At 48.5% G+C, this 23,045-nt stretch overlaps 2 protein-coding genes across 2 annotated transcripts in view; one reads left to right on the top strand and one right to left on the bottom strand.

Annotated features, from left to right (window-relative positions):
• Nucleotides 1–2,198: 2,198 nt before the first annotated feature.
• Lexm (lymphocyte expansion molecule) lies at nt 2,199–22,499 on the top strand. The gene is made up of 10 exons (XM_042669692.1): nt 2,199–2,254; nt 3,454–3,541; nt 4,087–4,251; nt 4,452–4,574; nt 7,912–8,049; nt 8,160–8,303; nt 10,635–10,796; nt 11,715–11,834; nt 14,813–14,946; nt 22,427–22,499. The coding sequence occupies exons 1-10, from the start codon at nt 2,199–2,201 to the stop codon at nt 22,497–22,499; spliced, it is 1,203 nt and encodes a 400-aa protein (XP_042525626.1).
• The window catches only part of Dhcr24 (24-dehydrocholesterol reductase), a 39,877-nt gene continuing 26,025 nt past the window's right edge, over nt 9,194–23,045 (bottom strand). Inside the window, exon 11 of the mRNA XM_042669691.1 lies at nt 9,194–9,204. The gene's annotated coding sequence lies outside the window, so the exon portion shown is untranslated. The remainder of the gene's footprint in view (nt 9,205–23,045) is intronic.

Here is a 23,045-nt window from a genome sequence, read left to right as displayed (position 1 = left end):
GGGGCGGTGGAAGAGTTCTGGGTGTATAGGTCTACATATCTGATGCTGCCCTGATACCTCGAAAATTCTCCTCCAGGAAGATCCAGTCATGTGTCCCTGTCCTAAGTGAGGAAAACAATGCTTGGTGAGGGTATCTTGCTCAAGGTCACCAGCTAGGAAGCAGCAGAGAGGGGATCCTGCTCTGGACATTGGACTACATTCACCCATTCATTAATTGTCATTTAACAAATATTTACTGAGCACTTACTACGTGGTAAGTACTGTATCAAGAAGAGGATAAGATACAGTCTCTCTGTAGACCTCTGACAGGTTCTTTTCCAAGGACTAGGAATGACCTCACCAAGCTCTTGCTATGTTTAGGAATGCCACCAAAATCGGGTCATCTCATTTTTGCAGCAGTCTGTGGAGACAGATCACTCTCTCTATGGAAGAATGCTGAGACAGAGAAGGAAACAACTTGCTCTAGGTCCCAGTCCTGGGGAGGGACAGTGGATGACTCAGGGTATCTGATCCTGAGGACCCAGGCTTCTGACCATCCATTCAGTGATGCACGATGGACACTCTGGCAGCCATGGCTATGTGCCCCAAAGCATAGAGCCTCAGAGTCCAGCTCTGGGCTGTGGGAGGGTGGAGGCACACATTAAATACTGGCTCTGGGTATCAGAAGGGCATTGGGTGGGGCCTGCACAGGAAAACTGTGCACCTCTGGTCCAGAGCATATCCTACCCGTCTGTGGCTTCAACTGTGTCATCAAGAATTAGATGGAGGGCTGGGAAGGTGGCTCAGTGGTAGAGCTTGCTCTGCATGCACGAGGCCCTGGGTTCGATTCCTCAGCATCACATAAACAGAAAAAGCTGAAAGTGTTGCTATGGCTCAAATGGTAGAGTGCTAGCCTTGAGCTGAAGAGCTGAGGGGCAGCACCCAGGCCCCAGAGTTCAGGCTCCCCCAGGCAGGAAAGTCCATGAGATTCATCTCCAATTAACCACCAGAAAACTGGTGGTGCGGTGTCTCAAGTGGTAGAGCGCTTGCCTTGAGCTAAAGAGCTCAGAGACAGTGCCCAAGCCAGTGTTTGAGCTCCATGACTGATAGAAGAAAAAAAAAAAAAAAAGGATGGAAGCCAGGAGCTGGTGGTTTACACGTGTAATCCTAGCTACTCAGGATGCTAAGACCTTAGGATCGCTGTTCAAAGCCAGCCCAGGCAAGAAAGTCAGTGAGACTCAAATTTTCCACCAGAAAATCAGAAGTGGCATTGTGGCTGAAAGTGGTAGAGCACTAGCCTTGAGAGAAAGCTCAGCGATAGCACCCAGGCCCTAAGCTCAAGCCCCATGACAACCACCAAAATAAAAATACAAATTAGATGGAGATTTCCACTCCACTAGTTGCTAAAGGCCCTTGTGGGATAAGAGACAATCATGGAGATGCTATTTCAGCTAGACACAGCCAGGGGTGCTGGAAAGAGGAAATACGGGAAGAGGGAGAGCTGACCATGTTCTGTTGGAAGTGCACATGCTCAACTCCTTTCTTCACCTGGCAAGTCGACGCTTCAGTGTTAAGCTTGGAATTCTCCTCCTCTAGGAAGCCTGCGCTGACCCATCCACGGATCTCTCTTGGGCCTGACCACAGGGTAGGGACCAGGTTTGGCCCCCAGGCAGGCTGCACAGTGTCTGTCCAGAATGGATGTTCAGGTGTATGAGGGACCGACCCTGCAACCCCCTGCCCAACTCTCCAACCTGACCTTGGTCCTCCATGCTCCTCTCTCCTAGCCCTGCCCCTATTTCCTCCCTCTCTCCATTGTCGGGGTGCCATTTTGCCCAAATCTCTGCTCTTTCGGTCCTTGGTTACATCCCATCCCAACGCGGGTGTTAAGAGGCACCTCCTGAGTCTGGTCTCACCCAGCAAACAAATCCTCAGCAAATGATCCGACCAAATCGCTCCATATTAAGCACCAGGAGGGGTCATTAAGTCTTCAGGGAAGGATCTCTGGCAAGGCAAGCCTGGAAAACACACAAATGAATGAACACTTCTGGGAGGGGCTGGCGGCGCCACGTGGCACCGACGCAGAAAATCACAAGCCTCTAGTTGCCGTGGTAACGGGGCGGGCCGGGGCCAGAGCTGGGGGAAGGGTGCTCCGGGGCCGGGCAGGCTCAAGTCAGGCTGCTCGGACCTCGTGGCGGTGCCCGATCACTACCACCGGCACCATGACCTCCACCTTCAAGTGGTTCGGACGGGCGCCCTTCGGGGTGCAGAGCCACAGGTGCGGCCCATCTGCATCCTGGAGCTCACGTTCTAAGGCAGCCTCTGCCTGTCCCCCAGAACCCCCTCCTGAGGGTTGGGGGTGGTTAAGGCCCCTCCCCTCGGAAGGGATGTAGTTTGGAGGAGGAGGAGGAGGAGGGGTTGTCTGGCAGTAAGGGGGGGCTGGACCCCCCTCCACTTCTTCCTGCTGCCCACCCCCTTTAAAAAAAAAAACAACTCTTCTACTTTCTTAGTGCATCCTTGTAAGTCAGGTCCAGAGCACCTATTATGTGCCGGGTTTAGAGAGAAGCCAGATAATCTAGCACTTGGTTAAAAAGCTGTGGGTGGGAGGCTGTGAATGTGGCTTAGTGGTAGAGTGCTTTGCCTAGCATGCATGAAGCCCTGGGTTCGATTCCTCAGTACTCCATAAACAGAAAAAGCCAGAAGTGGTGCTGTGGCTCAAGTGGTAGAGTGTTAGCTTTGAGCAAAAGAAGGGACAGTGCCCAGGCTCTGAGTTCAAGCCTGGGGACTGGAAAAAAAAAAAAAAAAGTAGTGGGTGGAAGGATGGGAGTGTGACTCTTGTGGTAAGCAGAGCAGCTGCCTAACAAATCCACATCTCTGAGTTCAAAACCCCAGTACAGCCCACCACCCCACAGAAAGGTTGTGGGTGAGAGTTTACCCAGTTGTCTCATCTTCAGATACATTATGTGCATTTTATAGTTTGCACTCTATGAGAGAGGGGCAGGGTAGATAAAAACCATATCATACTAAAGCTATCTACAAACCCAGTGTGGTCGTTCACATCTGTAATTCCAGCACAAAGGAGAATGAGGCAACAGGACCTCAAGTTCAAGGCCACCCTGGGCTACATAGGGAAACTGTCTCAAACACACACAAAACATACATTGCATTATATATGAAGTATATCTAAAATATATATAATAGCGTAATATGCACATACACGTACATACATACACGAAGTCTAGTGGTGATGGGGCCTTTAGCAAAAAACTTAGCTGGAGGAAGAGTTGGAGGGTGAAGTGGGACAGAGTGGGGTGGAGTCACCCCGAATGGCCCAAGCTACTGCAGCCCTGATGTTCAGCCTTCATGGCCAGCTCCAACGTCACCTGTTTTGGGAGAGTGGCTTGCCCATCCTGTAAGACTGCCCAAGCTGAGGTCCAGTGCTAGGCCCTGGGCTCAGTGGGCTGCATGTCTCCCTAGGTTCGATGTCTCTGGTGTTTATCCCCAAAGAAAGAAACTCAGCACCTTCACAGAGGCTCCCTACTCCAGACAACATTCCGTGGATGTGGTGAGTTCTTGGCCGTTTGGCCTTCCCCACATAGTCTGGATTTTGCTCTTCGAAGCAGCCCATCCCAGTGGGTGAGCTGAGCTGTGTATGTGATATGTTCCTCCCTTTCCTCCCCCCTTTTCTCCCTTCCTACCCCCTCCACTCCCTTCTCTCCCTTTCTCCATACCTACAGCCCCAGGTATGAGCTTGATCTGGAGTCAGGCTTCTGATGTGTTTGATAACATGGACTGTAGTGCAAACAGCACATTTTTGGGGGCTGCACAGACCTGGATCCCGGTCCCAGCTTCAGTGCTGGCCACTGTGGGCTCTCCAGTGTTACTACGCCTCCCTCAAGTGTGACAGGGCCAGTGCCAGAGGAGGTTAGGATCACACCTGGCATACTAAGTGCCCAAATACTCAGATGGATGCTGGGGGGGAGGATTGCTTGGCCTCTAGCTCCAGGTCAGGGGTGGTTTGGTGAGGAGAGACTGGGTGGGTATGGAGTTTGCTGTAAGGATGGACTGGATGTGTATGGCTGGTCCAGTTCTGACAATGTTCTAACTCAGTCCCATATAGGACCTGGGGCCTACAACTGCACAGAGACCTGCTTCAGCAAAAAGAAGCTGAAGAAGGAAGTGGGCACAGGATGGGCCCGGGCTCTGGAAGCTACCAGGCTGACCCAGTTGCCTCACTTCCAGTACGAAGCCATCATGAAAGAGAGACATAAGAAGGTGAGGCTGCTGGTTCATGCCCTGTCCTCTCCTGGACCAGGCTTCCAGATTTGGCTGCTCCATGCATGGACCTCAGTGTCCTTCCAGGTTTTGATGGTGCTAGCTCATCCTGGAAGAAGATGTCATCCCTTGAGTCCCCTTCCTGTGTGGACCTTTCCTGCTTCCCAATTTCCATCTTATGCTTTCTTCTTTTGGGACAGGAGATGAAACTAGGACCTGGCTGCTACAATTTCAAAGACTTCTTAGAAGAGCTACAGCAGAAACCAGGTAGCACTCGGGGGCTTCTCAGCTCTGGGGAGATCCGGTTCCGAGGCCTCATCGGGGTAGGTGTTCTCAACTGCAGAGAAGGATCCCTGCCATGCTCTGCTCTCTGGGCACTGCGTATGTGAATGATGCCAGAAACCCCCTTCCTTGTTTGTATCTTTTCCTCTTCAGGCTTGGTCCAGGCTCTCCTCTGGGTCCTCAGAGCTGCTGGGCTTTCTGTACCTCAACAGGGATGGGTTTGGTCCTTCTCTAGGTCCCAGCAGAGCATGTGGAAGATATTAGGTGCTCAGCAAGTGTCCTTATCTGTATACACAGCCAGCTAAGCAAGAAAAGGAAGAGGGCAGGGGAAGGAGGAGCTGGATCTTGAGGCCCTTGAAGCCAAGATGGCTCCTTCAAGGGTCATTCCAAGGGCTGTGGGAGGGATGCTGAGGGTTTGGATCCAATGGCCTGCTTGGTTGTCTATGGGGAGCATCTGATTGTGGGCGTCAGGGCTGGGAAGGCAGCTGCAGACTTGCAGGGAGAGGTGCTGGCTGAGTAGGGCTTCAAGAAAGTGTGGGGTACAGTGATCACTTCCCAGGAGGACAAAGGAGGCCCAGGTCAGGAGAGAGGGTCATTCCGTACACCTCAGTGGTGAGTGCTGCCATTCTGTGAGTGCCCTCCTGCCCTTGCTCCTGAACTCTGCTGAAGGATGTGCCATGGTCTTTCCCACACTTACCCCATTGCAGCCCTCTGCTAGGAACACCCTTCCTCCCCTAGCAGCCTCCTGGCCCCAGACTCTCCTGCTCACCGGTAGCTCTCAGCTTTCAGAAACCTCTGGATCCACTAGGAGCCTTCTCTCTTCCTATGAGTCCCTGTGGTAGGTAGGTGTTTGGTGTCTCGCCTCACCCCTGCTCCCCACTCACCAGAGTGTGATGCACATCTACACAGCCCATGACATGTTGAAGGCCCTGTAGTGCTTGGTACACAGTTGGCATGAAATGAGTGTTTGCAATCACCTTGGGACCTACAGGATCAGAGAGGATAAGTAACTTGCCCTGGGCTGCAAAGCTGACAAGGAGTAAACTGAGATCCAAATAGCAGAATGTTCGATCCTAAAACCCAGGCATTTCCCCTAACCCCTATCACCCAGAAACCTAGGAATGTGGCGTCCCCTGACATTCAGAAAACAAACAGGTACATCTTCATTTGTAGACTGTGACTGTCACCTAGGACAGGGATGCCTGGAGGTATTTTTAAATGAGTTATTACCTCCCAATCTAAGACCATCATAGCTGGTACTTAGCCCAGCACTTGGTAACCTAGTCCTCAGGACAACCCTGGGAAGTAGGTATTACCATTGTGTCTACTGTACAGACAAACCTGGAGCACAGAGATTGTTAAGCAGCCCTCCTAGTCCACACGGCTAGAAGGTGGCTGTAGCAGCAGGACAGCAATCTAAAGTGTCCAAGGTATAGCCTCTCCATTTCCTCAGGAGCTGTGCTTCCTTCGTTTCTGGAGGACTGGTCTAATCTCAGGATGTAAGTCTGACACCCTCTTTCCTGTGTCCTCAGCCCTGAGCACGGGAATATCTGACTTTACTCCTGCCTGAGGGACTCTCCCCCACCCCAGGCATCTTTGGGGAATCCTTCTCAGGCTTTGAGCAACAACTTTTTAAGAAGTAACAATTCCTCCATTCTCTCCCCCAAGTTAATCCTTCTGGCCTCAGAATGTGTGGCTCTGAGCTCGCAGAAAAAAGAATTGGAATCTTTCACACCAGCCAAGTTATAGAATCTCTGAGTTTGGATGTCTGAAGGGAAAAAAAAATGTGATTGTGGTGACAAAGTACCCAGCTCTAGGCCTCGTGCTGTCCAGGAACTCCTAGTCCAGGGGATCCCTCCAGGGCTTGTGATGTTTGCTGCCCAGCACCTCAGTGCCCCTTTTTGGAGGTGGGAACCCAGATATGATTTGCCTCTCTGAGGACCAACCACATCAGTTTGGTCTCATTGAGTTGGCACCAGGTACCTGTTTTTGAGGCCTTCTAACATAGCATATCACTTAGGGCCCCAGCTTCCTGAACTTTTGGGGAATTTCTCTAGAACATACCAGGATTCTACTATTCCTCACAGGAGGCGAGGCATAGTCCCATTGCTTTGGAGATAAACAGTTATGCTGCTTGCAGTGGCCTGATTTGTCCAGCAGAGGCCCCTGCTTCTTTGTCAAACCTGGGTTTCCCAGGGCTAGTGCCAGGGCCCAGAGATGGGCAGAGCTGATCTATCTGTGGAATGACAGCGACCCCATGTGGCTAGAAGATGCAGACCAGCAGGCCAAATCCTGCTGCATTTCACTGAAGTATGCCCACCCACATGCAGGCAGCTCTGCTCACTTCTCTTAGGTAAAGACCACACTTCCACCCTGGTTACTCAGTCCAGGCCCCTGACGCTTATTCCAGATACAGTTCTTCACCTCTATTGTCCCCAACACTGTCAGTCACCTTACCGTGACTATGTGTTAGGCACTCCAGGGCCCTTTAGAGAGGCTGTTCAGCTTCTCCATCCCTCCCTAAATGATCATCCCTATGTTAGTTACCACAGTGGATTCAGATGCTCACGGCCCGTGCTCACTCATCTCAGAAGCAGTATAATGAGAATCTGAACCCAGGACTCTAGATGCTTCTGGGGGACCGAAGCACTGTTGGAAGCACATGCCAAGGATGGGCTGGGAATTGGGAACAGAGGATTGCCTAATGCAGTGCGGGGGGGGGGGGGGGGGGGGGGGAAGGTGTGGTCCCAGGAGAGTCCGTGCCTGAGGGCTTTGAGGATTAACCGGACTCCCTCCCTCCCTCCTTCCTTCCTTCCCTCCTCCTTTCTTCTCTCCCACTTCCCACCCTCCCTTTCATGTTTGGTACTGGAGGGAGCTTGAACTCAGCACTCAGATGCTGGGTTCAAGGCTTAAACCACTGGAGCCACTTCTGGCATTTTGGTAGTTAATTGGAGATGAATCTCACAGATTTTCCTTCCTGGGCTAGCTTTGAACCTTGATCTTCAGATCTCCACCTCCTGAGTAGCTAGGATTCCAGGCTTGAGTCACTAGCCCACAGTATTAGTAGGTTTCTGAGGAAAAGCGGTCAGGAAGGGATTTCGAGCGACAGTAATTGCAGTAGCAAGCAAGGGCTGCACTTGGGTGGTAGCATGGAGCCCACAGATAGAGGTGGGACAGGCCAGCAGCCAGGAAGTCTGGTGATGAGGCTAAACTTGGAGTTGAAGGTGTGGGCAGTAGAGAAGGATCAGCACTGACCAGGTTGTGTGTTGGATGTGGTCACTCAGGGACAACCTGAAAATCTCATTCGCCTTTTGGTGGGTGAGGATCCTCCAAGGAACCAATACTGATGGCCCTTATGTCCTCACTTCTGTCTCCCAGAACTTCTACCCAGGCCCTGGGAATTATGGGGAGAAAGGCAATCCATACACGCGGCTGGAGGAAAATGCCTGGAACCGGTCACATTCTGAGGGCCTCATGTGCAGGATGTCCCACAAGCCACCCAGCTCCAGTGATGAGGTACCCCGCACCTAGCCACGCCTCCCCCACTCAGGGCTGGGAGGGGGCTTTCAGGGTGCCCTGCCTTTTGCAGCCCTCTTGGCAGGCCTTGTCACCTCTTCTGTCTCTAGGGGAGTGGTCTGGGACCCGGCACCTATACCATCAAAGACGGCATCGAGTTATTCCTGGAAAAAGCCACCACCGCCCGCGGCCCTTATGACATTTTCTCTGGTGATCGAAGCAAGCCTTTGCCTTATGGACATTACTCTGTGCAGGTGTGTCCCCAGGTGGGGGGAAGGGGCAGGAGGGCACTCTTGCACAGAATACAAGGTGCTGCCTAGAGGTCCTATCCCACGACTGGCTTACTGGGCCTTCTACCCAGTAAGGCAAGGAAACAGGCTGGCCAGGTAGCTGGTGAGAGGCAGAGCTGGGATTTGAACCCAAGCATATCTTTCTGGTTGCATGGCTAGTTCTAGCCTTGCTCCTGCAAGAACTGTGCTGGAGGTGTGGATGGGCTGTGATGTGAAGCTGGACACAGGTGTAGTATCCTGCAATTCTGGAAGAAGTATCTTCCTGGCTTCATAGGTATAGAGCTAGGCTGGCTGGGTTAGGGAGAGTGCTCTGTTGGAGAACAAGAGGGTTAAGAGGGGAAACTGAGGTAGAACTTTAGCCTGCCTACCTCCTTCAAGTTCTTGTAGTGGGGTTTTATGACTATGCTTGGCTTTCTTCATGCTTCTAGCAGTAGGTACCTGCTGTCTGTCTAATGACCTAGTTTTTCTTTCTCCTCTGTGCAGTCAATCAGAGCAGACAATTGGGTCTGCTTGAGAGTCAAGGCACGGGGGGGGCTCCACCTTTGTGGAACTTAGAAAATCATCCGTGGGAGTTAGCAGGTGACAAGTGTGGTGGCAGAGGCCAGTAGGAGAGCTAGGAAGGGTGGTGAGTAATGTGGCCTTTCGGTAAAAAGTTGATGGCTTGTGCCTTGTGACCTGGCTGCTCTCCATAGGACTTCCCAGACCTCCCCTGACCAGCCACCAGTACAGGACTACAGGAAACCTCCACCCTGCCCACTGACAGCCCTTAATGCTTCTTTGCATTTGTTTTCTTTAATAGACTTCTTCCTTCCTTTCCTTTTCCTTTTCCTTTTCCATTTCCTTCCCTCCCTCCCTCTCTCTCTCCCTTTCTTTCTTTCCTTCTTTCTTTCTTTCTTTTTCTTTCCCTCCTTCCTTCCTTCCTTCCTTTACTTTCTTTCTTCCTTTTCTTGTTTCTTTCTTTCTTTCTCTCTCTCTCTTTCTTTCTTTTTCTTTCCCTCCTTCCTTCCTTCCTTCCTTTACTTTCTTTCTTCCCTTTCTTTCTTTCTTTCTTTCTTTCTTTCTTTCTTTCTTTCTTTCTTTCTTTCTTTCTTTCTTTCTTTCTTTCTTTCTTTCTTTCTTTCTTTCTTTTTCTCTCTCTCTCTCTTTCTTTTTCTTTCTTGCTTTCTCACTTTCTCGCTTTCTCTCCCTCTTTTCCCCTCTCCCCCCCCCCCCACCCCGTTCTCTGTCTTGGGGCCTGAACTAGGAGCTTGGGTGCTATCCTGGAACTCTTTTTTCACTCAAGTCTAGAGCTCTATACTTTTGAGCCCCAGCTCCACTTCCAGTTTTCTTCCTGCTTGGTCTGGCTTTGAACCATGATTCTCAAATCTCAGCCTCCCAAGAAGCTAGGATTTCAGGCATGAGATACCAGTGCCCAGCTAGATTTTTATATCTTAGAGTAAGGTTAGGTTCCTAGCAAAACTGAGAGGCAAGTACAAATTTACATGAATCCTCTCTTCTCCGCTATCAAGATTCCACACCAGAGTGGAACGTTTTGCTACAGTCAATGAACCTACAGTGACATGCTTTGTCCCCTCAGCCTGCAGTTCACTCTTGCTGGTGGTCATTCTGTGGCTTTGACAAGTGTGGCTGTAGTGTCCTATAGAGTCATTTCAATACCCTGAAAATCATCTGCATGCACGTGTGTGTGTGTGTGTGTGTGTGTGTGTGTGTGAGAGAGAGAGAGAGAGAGAGAGAGAGCGCCAGTACTGAGGCTTGGACTTAGGCCCTCAAGCTCTTGCCTTAGTTTTTTTCCCCTTAGAGCTGGCACTCTACCACTTGAGCCACAACTCTACGTCAAGCTTTTTTTTTTTTTTAATTATTAATTAGAAGTACAAGTTTGGGGATTTTTTTTTCTGCATAGGCTTCTTCCTTAGATCTCAATTTCCTGAGTATCTAGGACTACAGGTGTGAGTCACTGTGCCTAGCCACATTGGTCCTTTTAGCAGTTGAAATATGGTTCTTGCTTAGAACATTGCCTGCTTCAGTAAATGGCCAGTGAGTGGACGAGAGAAGGAATGGATAAAGGCAAGCTGGGTGGCGGGATATGGCATGTATATGGGGTGCAAGGGACTAGCTCCACCCTGCCAGCTAGTGGGTAGAGGCACCTGCTAAGCCCAGGACAGATGGGCAAAAGGCAGTGCATGTGGCCTACTTGTCCCTGCCACTTGCTCTGCTCTGATCGCTGGTAAGGATGTAAAGAGAGTTCTTGCTTTTCCTGGCATAACTTCTCCCGCCCTCTCTCTGTCTATCTCACAGAAAAAAAAGCCAAAGGAACCATCAGATTTCAAGAGCTTCCTGGAAGAGCTTAACTCATGCTGCCATAAGAAGCATGGCGTTTTTTCAAAAATGCCTCGTTTCCCGAAAACTCCAACAGAGAGGATTTATTGGACTACCGTTAGCCAGTGCCCTCGAAACCCAGTCAGTGTACTCTGTGGCCTGACTTCCTTCTTGGAAGACAGTTCTCTTATGGGGGGGCTGGGTAGGTGGGCTTTGATAGCTGTGTTAGAGGGACAAGCACAGGCCTAGGGATGAGATCCACTTCGTCTCCAGTCCTGGTCCTGCATTTCTACTCTGGCCCTGTTTACCCTCTCAGCCTTACTTTGCACAGTTGACCTCCGAGGATAGAGAGTGCTTATGGGTTACATGGCATTCCATGCTTGGAGCCTACAGCATGGCGACTGGTTGTTCAGGAAATGCCAGCCAGTGTGGATCTCCGTCCTGAAGAAGGGTCCTGGCCCTCAAGAGCTGGAGAGAGGCCAAGGGGAGACTGGGCCAGGATGGAGCATGACATAAGGACTGTTTTAGGTGGTGTTCCTATGGGTTCTGGACCAGGTAGCCTCAAGCGCTGCCTGGTTCTGCGCCATTCTCCCTGGAGGATAATAGGAGATCCTGTGCTAAGTCAGGCCTCAAGGCAGAGAGTATGCTCCGAAGGATATGGGAAAGGGTTGAGTGGCAGTGGGAGGTGGGAATCAACACTTCCTGAACACCTGGTAGCCACTTTCCCATTTAGGATCAGTATTTGCATTTCACAAAAGGAAAGCTGGCCCAAGTTAGGAGGGGATCTGCCCTGGAGATAGGAAAAGCTGAGTGGGAAGAGCTGCACCGGAACCCAGCTGTGGAGCTCGAAGGCCTGGGGACCTGCCCAACTACAAGAGTTCCTGGGAGCCTTACATAGAGATATCAGGCTGAGGAGCTTAGAGTGGTGCATGGGTTCTGAGGGCACTCGGGACCCCTTCACCTCCCCTGTGCTTGGCTGAAGTCTCAGCCCTGCTGAGCAGACGCTCTGTCCCGGGCTGAGCACTACCAGGGCTCTCAGATGTCCTTCCTTACTTCTAGGCCACATCTGGCCCTGGCTTCTTCGTCCCTCGAGGAACAACATCCAAACATGTCAACTCACCACCATTCCTCCTGACCTCCAAGCGGTCAAAGGCTTCCATGATGGTTTTAGGAAGCTGGGTAAGTGAGACTGGGGTGGGTGGGGCTGTGTGGTTCATGGTGATGGGCAGGGAATTCTCTCTTGCTGCTATACTCCGTGCTTCTGGGCACGGATGTTAGAGGGCTTGGTGCCACTTCTTTCTGCCCCATTCATGTCTCATTTCTACAAGACACTGCTTCCCCTACTTGAGCAGGTGGCAGGTTCCCTGGAGGCCTTGTTATTTTCCAGATTGCAGGGCCCCATGCTTGGACTTCTGATACAGTAGGCCTGGAGAGGAGGCCTGGAATCTGCATGTCTAACCAGCTCCCAGATGACAATGATGGTGCCCCATACTTTTAGAACCAAGGAGCTAAGAGAGCTCCCACTCCCTGTGCAGCCACCCTATTCTCTTATTTTGCAGAGAAATGCTCCTGCTAGTCTGTCATATTTGTCTTGCAGCCTTAGGTTTAGCTAGTAGGGTTTATCCATTTCTTATCCCTGGGTCAGCAAGTGTCCCTCCTGTCTTCTTCCCTCTTCTGCATTCTTTCTCTTCCATGTGTGTGTGTGTGTGTGTGTGTGAGATGTAAGCTTTAGAGTGTTTGTATTCTTTTGGAACAGGCCAGTTCCTAGGTTTTGTGTGCATGCCTTCTATTTTTTTTTTTTTTTTGGTGTTGATTGTGGGGCTTGAACTCTGGGCGCTGTCCCTCAGCTCTTCAGCTCAAGACTAATGCTCTACCACTTGAGCCACAGTGACACTTCCAGTTTTCTGGTGGTTTATTGGAGATCAGTCTCACAGACTTTCCTGTCTGGGCTGGCTTTGAACCGTGATCCCCAGATCTCAGTCTTCTGAGTAGTTAGGATTATAGGTATGTGCCACCAGTGTCTGGCTTAATGTCCACAAATGGCTTTGGACACTGACATCATTCTCTCCTTCACTTCTCCATTAAAGGTTTTAAGGACACCTGTTATTGGAGTCTAATGATCACACATCTGAGGATTGGGATGTAGCCTGGTAGTAGAACATTTGCCTAGTATGCACAAGAGCCTGGGTTCTTTATTTTTGCCAGTGCTGGGGCTTGAACTATGCTAGGCATGCACTCTACCACTAAGCCACATTCCCAACCCAGGTGCACAAATCTTAAGTGTCTATTAAATTGGCTTGATCCTGCATCCCCCCCTGAGGGCCCCCCCCTCACCCCCAGCACTCAGATCACACTCCCAGGCCCCTGCAGGGAGTTTTATGTGGTGCTAATTGGCTTGCTATTTTGAAGGTGTCTCCTGGTTTGTTTTACTGCTTTTTGTCACTGTGTACCTGAGAGATACCAACTTAAGGAAGAACTTTTTTTGCTCATGGTCTCTGAAGTTTAAGTCCATGGGCATTTGGCTCCTTTGTTTTTAGGCCTTTGGTGGAGGAAAACTGGTCACTTCATGTAAGCCAGGGGAGAGGGGAGTGTGGGGAGACAGAGGTGGCCATGATCCCAGGGTCCCTTCAAAAGCCACAGTCACTTCCTCCAATTAAGCCCTGCCCCACAATAGCCCATTCAGCTAGGAAGTCTTCAATGGATTCATCTATTGAGGAAAGCAGAGTCTGCAGCTTCCAATCACCTCTCAATAGCACCACCAACCCTGCAACCCATCAACACCTCCTCTGAACCATAACACGTGCTCTTAAGATACATAAATATAATTTGTATCTGATCTACATATAAATTATATGCAAATAAATTCACATGCAATTATAATTGTAGTTTACCTGCTTTCTCCTGATGCTCCTGCTTTGTCCCATTCCACACACCTATCTGAGTCCTCAGGCACCCCAAGTATAGCTTAGGATCAACCATCTGAAGTGGAAGGGCTGATTTGAGAGCTGGTTCCAATGGCAGGACAGGAAGGCCCTCTTTGGACATCTCCAGCAGGGAGTCCTTCTCTTCAGATTCCTTTCTGCTGAAGGCAATGGTTTTGACATTGGCCAAGACTTTGGGTCCTATTACCTTCCTTTCCCCTTGTTGGCCCATCTCCTCAGATGGCAAGGTTCCTGTTCTGCCTTTACTCTCCTTCACTCTGTCATCTTGGCAAGTCATGTCATCTTCTCTAAACCTCTGTGTTGGGTAGATAGCTGGATGGGAAGGTGGACTAGGGGTAGCTTGCATAACAAAGGTGTACTCTTTCACAACTCTGGAGAACAAAAGGCTGAAATCTTGGAGTCAGCAACCTCGAAACCTCTCAGCAGCTTCTGGTGGTAGCCAGCAAGTCTTGCCTGGTAAATGCATTCCTCTGCCTCTGTATTAACAGTGTCTGATCTTTTTTTTTTTTTTTGGTCAGTTGTGGGGCCTGAACTCTGGGCCTGGGTGCTGTCCCTCAGCTCTTCAGCTCAAGGCTAGCTCTCTACCACTTGAGCCACAGTGCCACTTCCAGCCTTTTCTACTTATGTGGTACTGAGGAATCGAACCCAGGGCCTCATGCATGCAAGGCAAACACTCTACTACTGAGCCACCTTCCCAGCCCACAGTGTCTGTTCTTATAAAGACACCAGTCCTGTTGGACCAGAGTACCACTCTGCTCTGGCATGATCTCATCTCAGTTATATTGGCAGCAGTCCTATTTCCAAATCAGGTCACAGTCCAAAGCACTTCAGCAAATCTTTGGGTTTCTTTCTTTTTTTTTTAATCAGTGGTGTGGCTTGAACTCTGGGTCTGGGTGCCTGAGCACTTCAGCTCAAGGCTAGCGCTCTACCACTTGAGCCACAGCACCACTTCTGATTTTCTGGAGTTCACTGGAGATGAGTCTCCCAGACTTTCCTAAGCCGGGCTGGCTTTGAACCCTGATGCTCAGATTACAGGCATGAGCCACCAGTGCCTGGCCAAATCTTTGTTGTTTGTTGTTGGTTGTTGTTATTGTTTTGGTGGGACACAATTCTACTCATAATGGTTGGAGTATGAATGGTCAGAAGGGAAGGAAACCTGAGCTCAAGTCTCCAATCCATGCTTGCTAAAATCCTGCCATCTTCTCCTTGATGCAGAACCCAGTAGCAGTGGGCCGCTACCTTAACACCACCCTGATGGAGAGCAAGGACAGAAGGCAGCGATACCGGTCCCTGTACCTGGCTTCAGCTAAGCGCTACCCTTTCAATCCGGTCCGCGACAAGCTCTTGAAGTAAGTGCAGTTTCAATGTCAGTTAAGGGTCCAAGGGCAGGAAGGACTGACCTACTGTGGGCTGGGATTCTTTATTTATTTATTGTTGTTGTTGTTGTTGGTGGTGGTCATGGGGCTTGAACTCTGGTCTTGGGCCCTGTCCTTCGGCTCTTCAGCTGAAGGCTAGCCCTCTACCACTTGAGCCACAGCACTACTTCCAGCTTTTTCTTCTTATGTGGTGCTGAGGAATGGAACCCAGGGCCTCATGCATGCAAGGCCAGCACTTTACCACTGAGCCACCCTCCCAGCCGCTATTTTTGGTTCTTGAGGGAGCATGGCTAATGCCAGCCACACTTCAGGCAGTGGAGAGACAGCACAGGCTATGTTAATTAGACAGTGTTAGTTAACTTCTCTGAGCCTCATTTCTTTCAGCTCGCAAATGAGATGGTAGGTAGATGGGGAGACTCAGGAGAGCTCTCTAAAACTCAGGAAGAGGTACTTGTTCTATACCAACCATAATTCACATGGTCTAGGTGTTGCCTTAGAGTGGTTTTGCCCTGGGAATGAGTGTTCAGAATGGGTTAGTAAAATTTATGTTAAGAAGTTATGCTGGTGCCAGTGGCTCATGCCTGTAATCCTAGCTACTCAGGAAGCTGAGGATCACAGTTCAAAGGCAGCCTGGGCAGGAAAGTCCACGAAACTCTTGGCTCCAATTAACCGCAAGAAAAACAGAAGTGGAACCGGGCATTTGGTGGCTCATGCCTGTAATACTAGCTACTCAGAGGCTGAGATCTGAGGATCATGGTTCAAAGCCAGCCCAGGCAAGGAAAGTCTTGAGACTCATCTCCATTTAACCACCAGAAAATAGGAAGTGGTGCTGTGGCTCAAGTGATAGGGCACTAGCCTTGAGCTAAAGAGCTAAGGGACAGCACCCAGGCCCAGAATTCAAGCTCCATAACCCGACCAAAAAAAAAAAGAAAAAAAAAAGAAAGAAAGAATAAAAAAAAGAAAGAAAAGAAAAAAAAAAAGAAAGAAAAGAACATAGGTGGAGCTGTGGCTCAAGTGGTAGAGCACTAGCCTTGAGCACAAGAGTGCAGGGACAGTGCCCAGACCTTGAGTTCAAGCCCCATGATTGACAGAAAAAAAAAAGTTGTGAAGCCTAGAAAAGATCCATTGGAAACCATGGCAAATTATAAAGGAGCTGACAAATATTAGAGCTCCCATATTTTCTTGGCCATCAGCTGTAATATCATCTCAATTAAAAAAATTATAAATTGTGACTGAGCATGTACTTTAGAAGTGAGCTTTCTGTTTTCTTGAAACAGTGGAGAAAGCATGAGAAGCAGATGCTGGGGCCAGATTGCCAAGGAAACCAGTTTTTGGGTATAATTTAAAATATTTTGTTTTCATTGAAGTCATCCTGTGCCTTCCCCATTGATTTGCTCCCTTTCTCTGGAAGGTCCCTGTGAGGGGCAGTGGAGGCAAGGTGTTTGAGAGACTCCGTGTCTGAAAATGCTTTGTAGTTTCCCACCTGCACAGCTGATCCTCGAGTTTGGTGGGACATAGCGTTCTAGGAATTTGGACGGCTTTGCTCCATGCTTCCTAGCTTTCAGTGAAGTTGGGAAGAAGACTGATGCCAGTCTTGCTCTTTTCTTTGTATTTAATCTGCCTTTTCTTCCTGGAAGATTCCAGGATCTTCCTTCTGTCTCTGGTGTTCTGAAAGTTCATGATGGTTAGATTTCCTGTGGTCTTTTTTCACCCATTGTCCTGGCTATTAGTGGACTCCTTGTGTTTATAAACTCAGTCCCTTTTGTTCTGTCTGTCTGTCTGTCTGTCTGTCAGTCATCTATCATCCCCATCAATAGACCCTGTCTTGCTTTGTAGCCTCGGCCTCTTCATCATGAATACTGGGAGTACAGACATGAACTTGTCATGCCTGGCTTCATTTCTCTCTTTTTGGAAAATGTTAAAATGTTTTGGCTTGGTATGCTAGTGTGCTAGTGTTTTTGTGCCCCTCCCATCTCATTCCTTCTATGCCTTTTCCATTCTACTTTTTTCTGGTAAGTTTTATGTAGCTCTTGTTTTCCAATCCTACTATTGCATTTAAAATATTTGGCTATCACATTTTTTTGGTATCCAAGAGTTGTGGATTGCTCATTCTCTCTCTCTCTCTCTCTCTCTCTCTCTCTCTCTCTCTCTCTCTCTCTCTCTCTCTCTCTCTCTCTCTCTCTCTCAATAGCACCCAGTTCTGTATGTATGTAGTATGTTCTTCTAAGGGTGTTATAGTTTTTCTGAAGTTCCTTTGTCACCTGTTTTATCTCCAATTCCAACAACTTTCTCTACATTCGTGAATAAGAAGCTATCTATGCCATGAATGCGGCAGCAGCAGGTGTGTGGTGGGGGTATTACTGGCTAGAGGTTAGTCATTCAGTTGTCATATTTCAAGAAACTTTCTCTGGGATTATTGGATTTCTCTAGGAAAGATCTTACATCCTAAGTGAGAGTCAGTACCATACTTTGGAGAAGGAGGCTGGGCAGACTACTGAAGTCTCTTCACTTCCTTCTGCTTCCTCTGTCTCTTCCCTGTCTGGACCCTCTGCACAAATTTAACCTCCTATCTCCTGCTGTGGAGCTGGTGGGGGGTCATGTCTGTCTGAAGTCCCTGGGCCTTCCTGAAATTTGGAGGTAGGAGATGGTCTCCCTTGCTACTTGCTCTTTGGCCTCATGAGCTCTGCTTACCTTCCTGCTACCTCCAACTCTTTTGTCCCCTCACACCTCCTCTCACTTTCTTCTTTTGTTTTTAGAAAAGTCCTTAATAGTAGCTCTTGGAAGGGAGTCATTTGCCTTCTTTGATGGCCAGTCCTAAGGAAGACCTTTAATGTGCAAAGGTGCTTTTCCCCTTGCTGTCCCAGATGCTTAGCCATGTATCACACCAGGACTGGAGAGAGGAAGAAGGCTAATACCTTGCCCCAAATCACATAGCTGGTGAACAAGGCAGCAGGTACTGGAATTTTGTCTTTGCTGGGCAATCCCTACACCTGCACCCATTGTAAGGATATGGGAGTCTGGAAAGAGAGTGTGCTTTGCCCTATGGATGTTGTAGATACCTATAAGTATGTTGCAAATGACAGCTTCCTTTTTCTCTCTCTGTTTAGCTGCTATGCCTTGTCAAATTCTGTGCTTTATTTATTTATAGGAGGGGTAAATTGTGACACTGAGATTTGAACTCAAGGGTTTGAATTTACTTTGTGAGCCCTCTGAACCATGCTCCAGCCTGTGGCAAATCCTTTATAGAGAAATAAAATGTACTTAATCCAGGGAAATTCTCCTCTCCTCTCCTCTCCTCTTCCTCTCTCCCTTACTCCTTCTTATTACTGAGGATTGAACCCAGGCAAGCCCTCTACCACCTGAGCTACATCTCTGCTAGACTGTATTATTGTTTTACCCATTTTGCTCTATGACGTGTTTTTCTGTCTACTTGTCTCTCTATCCATCTACTAATCATCTTTTGCTTTTCAGTGCCCATGGTCTTGCACATGCTAGGCACACGATCTACCACTGAGCTACATTTCCAGCCCTAGCATCTTCTATTTTTGATAAGTTTCAAAGGAAATGCCAGTTACCAGTATTCTTCTTCCTAAATACTTTAGCATACACATGGTAAATTTTTTTTTTTTACAATAGAAAACTCATTTGTGATTCCCAAATCGGAAATTAAAATCCCAAATGTCTATTCATTATAACAAAGAATGTATACTGCATTCTTTATTTGTAGTACTACATTTGTGGGTGCTGCTGACTACTTGCAAGAACTCCAAAGGGCAGATATTAATTGCAGCGAGTTTCCGTTAGATAATTGAAGATGGCAGGGAGAACATGATTTACCCAAATCACTGCTGGTATGTGGCATTGGTCCCTGCTTTCCTTGGAGGTGCTGAGCAATCAATATTTGCTGGCACCAACCTAGATCCTGGGATGCTAGGGCAGAGCCAAGACAGCAGTTGTGCCCCTGAGCGGCTCCCAGCTTCTCAAGATGTGCGCCCCCTGCTCTCCACAGCTGTAAGAAATCAGAAGAACAGATGGGAAGGAGGACTAGGGTGCTCTTCTAATGCCCAGACAGCTTTCTCAATTGGATGCCTTCTGGAAGATGAGGCCAGGGGGAAGGTTATGTGAGCCCAGGAAGATGGAGGCAGAGCTGGCCTTCACTGATGTGCCTTCCTGCCTCACCCTACCTGTTCTTGTTCTCATCTGATCTCTTTCGTGTGTGTGCCGTTTTGGTGAGGTAGAAGTATGGGTGGGAAAGAGAGACTCGGCAAGCTCAATATGCAAAGTCTCCTGCTACTCCTCCTCAACTCCTACCATCCATTTGCTGCTGTGCAACACAGAAGTCAGGTGGTTGCCATGGAGACAACAGAGTGCCTCCCACCCTCCAAAAGAAAGGGACTTAGCCCCAAGAGAGCCAGAGCCCTCCTTTCCTTCCTGTTCTCTTTCTTTCCTTTATTTTCTACCTTCCTTTCTGTGTTTTGCTGGGGTGTGTGAGAATAGAGATGAGCATATTTCTGGGCTGGTAAGGAAGATGTAGGAAAATTGTATTGTGCAATGTGCTCCTTGCATGGGCTGGAGGAAGGGCCTCCCTGGCCTGCAGGAAAATGGTGGCCTTAGGAAGGGACAGGAGAGCAGGAGACAAAAAAAAGTGGATGATTCAATTAAATTGAGTGAATACTGTTGGGCTTGAGCTCTCGGCAGTTCCCAGGCAAATGGGGCAGAAGGTAGTGGTGGATCCAGCATCCGATATGTGACAGAGGATTTGGCTGTGCCCCATGAGACTGTGAAGGACAGAGTGAGAAATGTTCAAGTCTACCTGGAAAGATGGATGACGTTCCAAGCTGCTAATGTGGGCCTGGAGGCCTGTCCAGAGTGGCTACACAGTCAGGGGTAGGAATGGAAAGGGAAGGGGAAGAAAGAAGCCAAGTGGATTCTGTGGGGGTGGGATTGGATCTGTGGAGTCTTTATACAGGAGTTTGGTTTCTTAGCTGCAAATCAAAGTATCACAATTTGGGAGGAAATCTGTGGAAAGATCCATGTGAAGATGTAATACAAGGGTGGGGGTGCTGTTGTTGTTAGTTTTCTTTTGTAAAAACTACCTGAGAACATCAATTTAAAGAAAAGATTTGCTAGGTGCTGGTGGCTCATGCCTGTAATCCTAGTTACTCAGGAGGCTGAGATCTGAGGATCATGGTTCAAAGCCAGCCTGGGCAGGAAAGTCCATTAGACTTTTATCTCCAATTAACCACCAGAAAACCGGAAGTGGTGCTGTGGCTCAAGTGGTAGAGTGCTTTCTAGCTGAAGAGCTCAGGGACAGTAAGACCCACCTCTTAAAGGTTCCACCACCTTTCAATAGTGCTGCAGGTTGGTGATCAAGTATTTGGCATGTGTCCTTGGCAGGGACAGTTAGGTTGGGACTCACCTTTGCCTCATTATGTATGAATTTCCAGTTGACATTTAGGGAACCCTTACAGGGTTATGAAACTTTATGATAGACCACAAAATTGAGCCCTGGAATGGGGAAGAATGGGATTGTGCTGCTTATAAGCCAGTCCATGTTATTTCCCAGGAGATTACAGCATTTATAATTCAGGTCCCAGTGGGGAGCCTGGACTCTGCTCCATCCAGGGTGGTCTGCTTGATGGCTTCATTTAGATTAGCCTGGACTTCCATCTGGCCTCTGACAAGTGTGTGGACCTTGAGATGAATCTTACCTTGGTCATCTCCTATCACAGGCTATGCTGTCTCTTCTCAGTTGTAGAATGGGAATGATGAACGCTGCCTCACAGTCTATGGCTCTATTATTTTGTATTCCTGTGTTGTTTCATTTTTTTCAGTGCTGGGAATTGAACCCAGGACCTTGTGTATGCTAGACAAACTATCTTATCACTCAGTTACATCCCAGACCTAATGTGTTTTCCTACCAGCAGTGTACAAGGAATCTAACCTCAGCATTTGAGATTAACAGATTAAAAAAAACATTCCAGCCATCCTAATAGTATATTTCATTATGGTTTGAATTTGCATTTTCTAATGACAGCATATTGAAACTCTCTGCTGAAATGTTTTCAAATCTTTTTCACATTGTATAAAAAATGGGTTGCTTTTTTATGTCAAGTTTTAAAATGTATTTATATATTCTAGACAGAAGTCTTTTTTTTTTTTTGGTCAGTTGTGGGGCTTGAACACAGAGTTCCTGAGCTCTTCAGCTCAAGGTGAGCACTCTACCACAGCACCACTCAGAAGTCTTTTCTTAGACATATATTTTGCAAATAATTCTGCCAGACACTCAGGATTTCAATGGGAAGTAACTGGTGTGTTTAAAAACGCTCTGGCATTCTTGTGTCGAAGAATAGAGTGTGTGTGGGGGGGGGGAGGGGAGGGTGGGTAGGGACAAGGAAGCAGTCTTAAGGTTCAGATGAGAGATAAGGCTTTGGGCCAGGCCAGAGACACTGGGGACAGTGAAGAGCAGTGAGTAGACAAGATCCACTGTTTAGCAGGAAAGGTCCCCTGTTCCTGACCCCTTTGCCTCTTTTCAATCTTCCTTCTTCCCTTTCTTTGACTATATTTGTACAATGCTTGCTAATTCATGGGTTACAACTGAGGTGAAGGGAAGAGCCAAGGAAAATCTCAATCTTGCCTTCTTAGAGTTTCATATTTGGTGGAGAAGACAATAATCAAATGCACAGCTGGTGATGTAACTTAATGGTAGAATGCCTGTCTAGCATGTGCAAAGACATTGGTTTGGCCACATACACTCAAAAGAAAAAAAAATGGAAAGGAAACAAAGGAAAGAAGGAAGGAAGTTAGGAAGGAAAGGAAGGAAGGAAGGAATAGAGGAAGGAAGAAAAAAGAATTGAAAGGAAGGAAGAAGGAAAAAAGGAAAGAGGGAAGGAGGAAGGAAAGGAAGGGGGGACAAAAGGGAGGGAGGGAGGAAAGGAGGGAAGAAGGAAGGAAGATAACAGCTGGTGGATGCTGTTGGACATAGCCCCTGGTCCTTCCTATGAGAATGCCATCTTTCAAATGGCTCACAGGATGGGGACCAGGTCCTTAGGCATGTCACTCCCAAGACAGAGTCAAAGCAGTAGAAGAAACATGGGACTAAGATCATGAAGTCCAGGCATGTATTCTGGCCCTGGCTTTGACTGTTGTAGTGATTTCACCTCTTCTCTTGGGTGCTCCATCTCCCTACCAGGGTTGGGGCGGATGATCTTTCACTGGTTGTTCTCACTCACCAAGCAGAGTGCTTTGATGAACTGAAATGAGTGGAAAATAGAGGGTGTCTTCCTGAGAATGGGCCTTTTGGTGCAAAAAGTCTGGAGCTCACCATTTTTTGGCCTCTCACCCAGTATAGGCCTCCCTGTAGGGCACAGCTGACAGGTACCCACTTGGCTTCTGTGAGTGGAAGCCCATTACCTTCCAAGTGATCACATCCAGCTTCTCTGTCTTTTTAAAGGGAAAGGATCACACCTTTCACGAAGGGCAAGTACCAACCAACTGTGGATCACAGTTCAGATCCTGCTCCTTAAAGCTACCTGGAAAGGACAGCTATGGTGACCCAAGGCCTGAAGATAAATCTGGAGGCAGGAAGATGGCAGTGGGGACAACGGGTTTTGGAGAAGACTGTGAGACTGCCTAAGAGAGGTGGGAGGGGTTACCTTTGGTGCAGCCATGTACCTAAGTCACAATACCTATTGGGACAGCCAAGGCCAGGTATCTTTTGTTAAAAGAGATCAAGTGTCATGAGTGAGACTTCTAGTTGGGGACATCAGACAGCAGATGGACCAGAGGGTTGAATATGAATGACTCCATGGAACTCCCATCTATTCAAAGCCAGAGTGCTGGTACTTATTAAAGCTCAGATGGAGGTGGCTGAGAATGGCTGAAGTCACAGGGCAGTGTTAGGCCTCCAGGATTGCTCTGTAACCATTCCAGGATGGTTCTGGAAGCTCATCAGGGCCTCATATTAGGAGACTGCTGACTACAAGGTAGTGTCCAGCCACTGGGACCAAACCAGCTGCACCAAAGTCAGGCCTGTAGGGTTTCCCAGAGGTAGGTATGTAAGGATAACAGTA

This window comes from Dipodomys spectabilis, unplaced genomic scaffold (genome assembly GCF_019054845.1).
Source record: "Dipodomys spectabilis isolate Male_0828 unplaced genomic scaffold, ASM1905484v1 ptg000504l, whole genome shotgun sequence".
Classification (NCBI taxonomy): domain Eukaryota; kingdom Metazoa; phylum Chordata; class Mammalia; order Rodentia; family Heteromyidae; genus Dipodomys; species Dipodomys spectabilis.
This window is presented reverse-complemented; position numbering and strand designations above follow the sequence as displayed.

Coding starts and splice junctions, on each gene's coding strand:
- Lexm (XM_042669692.1), top strand. CDS start 2,199: ATGACCTCCACCTTCAAGTGGTTCGGACGGGCGCCCTTCGGGGTGCAG. Junction 10,797..11,714: donor GCCAGTGCCCTCGAAACCCA/GTCAGTGTACTC, acceptor CCTTACTTCTAG/GCCACATCTGGCCCTGGCTT. Junction 11,835..14,812: donor TGATGGTTTTAGGAAGCTGG/GTAAGTGAGACT, acceptor TCCTTGATGCAG/AACCCAGTAGCAGTGGGCCG.